The sequence below is a fragment of the Orycteropus afer genome, unplaced genomic scaffold (assembly GCF_000298275.1).
Source record: "Orycteropus afer afer isolate SDZICR_OR568_19922 unplaced genomic scaffold, OryAfe1.0 scaffold00035, whole genome shotgun sequence".
In the NCBI taxonomy this organism is placed as follows: domain Eukaryota; kingdom Metazoa; phylum Chordata; class Mammalia; order Tubulidentata; family Orycteropodidae; genus Orycteropus; species Orycteropus afer.
The window spans coordinates 1,171,167-1,178,145 of NW_006921622.1; the positions used below are offsets into that span (position 1 = coordinate 1,171,167).

The window sequence follows — 6,979 nt, forward strand, 5'->3', positions numbered from 1 at the left end:
TGATTATAGGTTTTTTTTTTTTTTTTAATTTGTTAAGTCAAAATTATTGTTGTATTATCCAGGAAAGCAGAGCTACAACTAATGAAATAAAATTAAGTGAATGAAAAATGTGAACTGAATATCAAGACGTATTTCCAGTAGATGAGATTGTGATTAAATCCAGCAGAGGAGTCCCAGTGGAGTGAGGGGAGATGCTTACATACGCGTGTCACTTAGTGCTGAAGAGAACTTCAACAGTTTGGAAGGATAGTCTGACTTTGGCAGGATGATAAGTGAGATTGTATCTCTAATGCCATTGATTCCCTTTCTTGCACAGGTATATGTTCACAGCCTCACATTCCCCATGGATAGGATTTATGTGTGTGCTCAATTTTCTGATTATAGTTTCTTTTTTTTCCAGAAAACACTCATTTTAGAGCACCTTCTGGCACCACTCAGAAATGTCCTCCTTAAGTGGCAAAGTGCAGACCGTGCTGGGCCTTGTGGAGCCAAGCAAACTGGGTCGCACCCTGACCCATGAACATCTAACAATGAACTTTGATTGCTGTTACTGCCCTCCTCCTCCATGTCATGAGGCTATCTCTAAGGAAACTATTATGATGAAAAATCTATTTTGGATTCAGCAAAACCCTTATTCTCACAAAGAGAACCTCCAGTTGAATCAAGAGACAGAAGCCATAAAGGAAGAATTGTTGTATTTTAAGGCCAACGGTGGAGGGGCTGTGGTGGAAAACACCACCTCTGGAATTAGCCGAGACGTGCAGACTTTGAAGTGGTTAGCGGAGGAGACCAGTGTGCACATCATCTCTGGAGCTGGGTTTTATGTAGATGTAACACACTCTTCAGAGACCAGAGCAATGTCAGTAGAACAGGTAAAAAACTCTAAATTCTTTCACAAATTTATGTATGAATTCATCTCTGGATGGTATCAACAGTTAATGTATGTAGCTCATCACTGAGAGATTGGCAGTTCAAGTCCACCCAGACAGGCATGCCTCAGAAGAATGGCCTGGTGATCTACTTCTAAGAAATCAGCCATAGAAAACCCTATGAAGCACAGTTCTACTCTGATACACATGGGTCTCTGTGAGTCATGGTCAACTTGGTGGCAACTGGTTATTTAAAATTTTTTAAATGTATAAATTCAGGATAGCCAGAACTTTAGACCTTGGTTATCCCTACACTTTATCCATATTTGCAAATGTCATTGGCTCAGAGGTAGCTGGACATGCTGCATATATTTGCTAGCTAACAAAGATATCTGCCAATTGAGACCCAAACTGTAAGGTTTTATGAAGAAAAAGTGTCAGGGAGCAAGATCTCAATACAATGACCACTGAAAAACTCAGCTCAATACCTAAATTTGTATATATTGCATCAGAGCGCAGTAGTGGCACCACCGTCTGTTGCTAAAACTCAGTTTTCCATTATAAGCTTCAATTATGCAACCTTGATTTTTTTCTGGATTTTATAATAACCAGCAATAAAAATTCACTGTAGGGTGAAATTTGGCAGGCATAGAGTTGGCACGTTTGTGAATATGTTTTCTTCTCCTTTTACAAAACAGGAGGGGTGGAAGAGACTCAATTCCCCTGTTTTTGTCACAATATGAAATTAAACAGGAATAGGCTGAAGAAAGTAAATCTTTCAGGGACAAAAAGAAGAAAAAAGCCCCAAAGCTTGTTTGCACTTGTGTGTGCTCTCTTTCTATACACATATGTGTCTATTTATATATATATATATATATATATATGTATAGACATATGCATATTCCTCATATGTACATCTGTATATTCTGGTATATATTACATTGCATATGTAAACTGCATTGCCTATTAGGCATAGAATATCAACTGTAGTCTTTGCATAGGATCGATTAAATAATTTGAAATACTTTGTATTTCATATACATATGAACCAAAAAGTGTAATGTTAATATTGTGTGCTGTGAATTTTCTGTGCTGTATTGGGTAAAGGATTGAATAAGTAAGACATAATTAAAGAATTACTTGACGCAGTTCATAGATACATAGATTACATAGATGCATAATTACAGAGATTCAATGACAGTTTTAATATGGTTAAATTTTAGGTTTTTTTCTTAGTCTGAATTTTGTTTTTGTTATTATCATTGAGAATATATACAGCAATATATAAACCAATTCAACCATTTCTATGTGTACAATTAAGTGGCATGTAGAAAAAAGTAAGTAACTAATTATATTCTTCAAGTAGTGTATCCATTCTCACCCTTCTTTTTCTGAGTTGTTCCTCCTCTGTTAACATAAACTCACTGCCCACTAAGGTTCCTATCTAATCTTTCAAGTTGCTGTTGTCATTTTGATCTCATATAGAGAATTCTTAAAACAGCATAATGCTTAAGGCAGACTGTTTTTTACTAGTTAAGCTAAACTATTGCTTGGTTTAAAGAAGGCTTCAGGGATATCTTTAGTTTAATGTTTAAAGATCATCTTAGGGCAGTAGTCTCTGTGGTTCATCCAGCTTCAGTGGATCCATAAAGTCTGGATTCCATGAGAATTTTAAATTCTTTTCTGCATTTTCCCCCTTTTGATCAGGATTCTGCAATAGAATCGTTGTTTTAAATGTTCAATAATAGTAGCCAGGCACTCAATATGAATGTTTCTCATTAAGTGATTTTTCCCTACAGCTTCTTAAAGCCATAAATTTCTCTTTGAATAATCAGTCTTAATGAATCTTTTACTTAGAATTGTTCAATTTGAGATCTGGCTAGCATGATTCCTTTTTCAATGACCAATATTAATTGAATAAACGTTGAATACATTTTTAAAAAATGAATGACTAAATTAATAAATTTATTCACATGATGTGGTAAGTTTCAATTGATAAATCCCATTGACTGTAAAATGTTTTTATTCTTACTACTTCTTAGCTGACTGATGTCCTTATTAATGAAATCCTACATGGAGCTGATGGAACCAATATCAAATGTGGTGTTATTGGAGAAATTGGTTGCTCCTGGCCTTTGACTGTGAGTGAAAGAAAAGTTCTTCAGGCAACAGCTCAGGCCCAGGCTCAGCTTGGCTGTCCGGTTATTATTCATCCTGGAAGAAATCCAAATGCACCATTTCAGATTATCCGAGTATTGCAAGAAGCAGGTGCAGACATTTCTAAAACAGTTATGTCACACCTTGATAGGTAAGCGTTACAGATTATTGCCAGTTATCAAACACTCCCAGGGGTGAATTGGAAGAAAGGTCTGGCAATCTGCTTCTAAAAGGTCACAGCCATGAAAACCCAAGAGAATAGTGCTACACTGTCATTATGAGTCAGAATCAACTTGGCAACAGCTGGTTGTTGTTATTTGCTGTCAGTTCCAACTCATGGCAACCACTAGTTACCAGATGATTAATGGATGATAAAATAAACAAAACCATCAGCAATCAGATCAATGAAATGCTAATCACCTGGAGAGAACCACTAACTACCTGGAAGATACTATTCTGTATCAGTATCCTAGGTATTTTGCTTGAGTCAACTCACTTAATTTATTTAATTTTTCACAACCATTTAGTAATAAGTGTCACTTTCTACTTCACTTCTTTATCTCAGGGTATGATATCACAGAAGCTGCCAATTCCACTTGCTCAGTATTTGCGATAGTTAGAGTGGTTAATTTATAAGCAAATATACAGGGAAGGGAACGTCAATGGTTTCCTCTTGAGAATAAAACCACAAATATAAATGTCCATGCTGTGTCACCTGTTGTGACTGGTAGTTTTAATTATCTGAATTTTGTAAAATGTAATGTTAAAAGATAGTAGTAATAAGTATGACATTTGGTTTATGGTATTGTATATTCCCTATGTTGCCTATGTATGGTGTGGGAAATTACAACAATGTGGATGGCTTAAAATAACAGAAATTTTCCCCCTCACAACTGTGGAGGCCAATGCAAGGGGTTGGCACATTCATACTCCCTCCAAAGGCTCTTAGGAGAATCCTTCCTTGCCTATTCCAACTTATGGTAGCTCTAGGCATTCTTTGGCTTGTGGCTGCATAGCTCCAATCTCTGTCACTTCTTCTTCTGTTTCTCTGTGTTGGTTTTCTATTTTCTTCTTTTGTAAGGACTTGTCATTAGATTTAAGGAACCCTGGTGACACAATGGTTAAATACTGGACTGCTGACTGTAAGGTCAGCAGTTTGAACTCACCAGCTGGTCCTCCACAGAAGAAAGATGAGGCAGTCTGCTTCCTTAAAGATTACAGTCTTGAAAACACTATAAGAGTTGTTCTACTCTGTCCGGTAGTGTTGCTGTGAGTCAGAATCAACTTGATAGCAACAGGTTTTGTTTTGGTTTGGGGGGCATTAGATTTAGGGCCAATTCTAATCCTGGATGATTTCCTCTCGAGATCCTTATCTAATTGTACCTGCAAAGACCCTTTTTCCAAATAAGGTCACAACCACCCATTCTAGAGGTCAGAAGAATATGGACGTATCTTTTTTGGGGTCACCTTTCAACCTACTTCATATAGTATTAAATGTGCAGGGGCTAGAAAAACAATCAACCATACAAACAGAGATGTTGGTTGCTATGAATTTTATGAAGAAGCCTAATAATGTTGCTAAGATTAGTCACTAGCCTTTATTTATTTATTTATTAGTTAATTTATTAAAGAATTAACACAGTATCAATAGGACTAGTATTATATTTACTTCTATCTCATATATTGGAATGAAGCCATATTAACAGATTGGTAAATCCTTGTCATCAGACCTGACATTCTGCTATTTAATAAACTAATAGTGCTACCAAATGTACTGACAAAGTACTTCTGGTTAATAGAAATATTGTAAAATCCTGTGCAGGAAAAATAAAGGAGTTGTGGCATAACAGAGAAGCCAGCGTTAATGCAGAAGTTAAAGAACGTTAAAGGAAAGGTAATGATTCTGACAACTGGTTTGGTATCAATATCAATACTTGTGCATCTTCAGGATTCTTCTGGTTATATTGATAAGATTTAGGAGTGCTTGTAAATATTGGTTTTGGTTACTTCATGCTGCTCTAACAGAAAATATCACGTATGGGATGGCTTTAACAAACAGGAGTTTATTCTTTCACAGTTTGGGAGGCTAGATGTCTGAGTTCAAAGTGGCATGCTCTAGAGGCTGGGTGAAAGCCCCTCAAACTTGGGCTTCAGCTCTGCCTCTTGCTCCCAGCCCACTGGAGCTAGAGGTGTCTCTTCACTCAGGCAGCTACTGCCTGCTGAGGCAAACAAGCCCAAGGTCAACAAATAAAATGGCATAGTCCTGATATCACCAAACCACATGTCAGGCCATTGATTCAAGTCCATTAAGAGCCCCAAGATCAAACAACATGGCAGCCTGCTAAATAATGACTTGGCAACATGCAGGATTCAAGTGTACCAAAAGATAGAGACCTTCCTTAAAGTTGCTTCTTATATACTGGAAGCAGACAACGTCCCTAAAGCAGCTTCTCAGCTGCTCCAGTAAATTCCACCATGGGGTTGATTACCAATCTCACCATGGGGAATAACTACATCCAGCTGCCCAGCAACTCAAAACCAGGCCCAGCCAAGTTGACACATAACCTTAACTACCACAATACCTGCCACAGAGGAGGTATATCATAGTGGGAAGGCTGAAATATTTGGACACAGAGAGACATGAGTTTATATCCTAGCTCTGCTGTTTGGTGTTAGATCTTGGTTGGCTTCATTTGAATTGAAAATAAAATATATGGTGATATTGCCTTATATGGAATAGAATACATGCAGCATCTTTAATCAATAAGATTGCTTCTTTTTTTAAATATAGTATATCATAATACAGAAGAGTATATGTAATATATATTCTTAAATTTTATAAATGTACCTTGTGTTTTTAAGAAGATTGTGTTTTCCTAGCCAGAGCAATAAGAAAAGGAAAATAAATAAAATTTATCCAGATTGTAAAAGAAGAAGTAAATTGATCTCTATATGTGGATGGTATGATCCTGTAATATAGAAAATCCCAAAGAGCCCACAAGAAAACTTCTAGAGCTAATGGAGGAATTTAGCAAAGTTGCAGAGTACAAGGTCAACAAACAAAAGTAGGTTGAGTTTCTATACATTGTTGTTGTTGTTGTTATGTGCTGTCGAGTCAGACCCAACTCATAGCGACCCCTCCTTGGGTTTCTGAGGCATAATCACTACAGAAGTAGATTGCCCCATCTTCCTTCTGAGGAGTGGCTGATGGGTTTAAACTGCCAGCCTTCTGGTTAGCAGTCAAGTGCCTTAGCCACTATGCTACCAGAGATCCTGAGAGACAATGAAATATGAAAGGGAAATTGGGAAAATAATTACATTTATAATAGCATTTAAGAGAATCAAATACCTAAGAATAAATCTAAGCAGGCATATGAAAGATTCATACAGTGAAAACTATAGAATACTGCTGAAAGAGAGTAAATAAACCTTAAATAAGTGGGAAGATGTTCCATGCTAATGAATTAGAAGACTTAATATCATTAAGATGTCAGTGCTACCTAAGGTGATCTATAGATTCAGTGCAATCGATGATAATTCTAACCACTTTATAAAAATACAAAAAACAGTCCTTAACTTTATATGGAATAACATAGGCCCCAGATAGCTAAAGCAATGCTGAAAGAGGAGAATAAAGTAGGAGAACTCGTTCCTGATTTTAAAACATACTGTGCAACTACAGTAATAAAAACAGCTTGGTACTGGTATAACAATAGACACATAGACCAATGAAATAGAATTGAGAGTCCAGAAATAAATCCACACATCTATGGTCAACTAATTTTTGATGATGATGCTAAGTCAGCCCCAGGGTTACAGGTGAGGAGAGACAACTCAGGGACACCCAAAGTAGCAAGCGGGAAGAGCAGGAGAAAGGGGATTAAAAGCCAGGAAGCCAGAGAGAAGAGCAATCAACCGAAGGGATTAGGTGAGGAGAGGAAACTCAGGCCTGC

At 37.0% G+C, this 6,979-nt stretch overlaps 1 protein-coding gene across 1 annotated transcript in view; it reads left to right on the top strand.

Moving 5' to 3' along the window:
• Nucleotides 1-440: 440 nt before the first annotated feature.
• Nucleotides 441-6,979, top strand: part of PTER (phosphotriesterase related) — a 39,499-nt gene continuing 32,960 nt past the window's right edge. Inside the window, exons 1-2 of the mRNA XM_007936327.2 lie at nt 441-872; nt 2,912-3,177. Coding sequence (XP_007934518.1) covers nt 441-872; nt 2,912-3,177 — 698 coding nt within the window. The remainder of the gene's footprint in view (nt 873-2,911; nt 3,178-6,979) is intronic.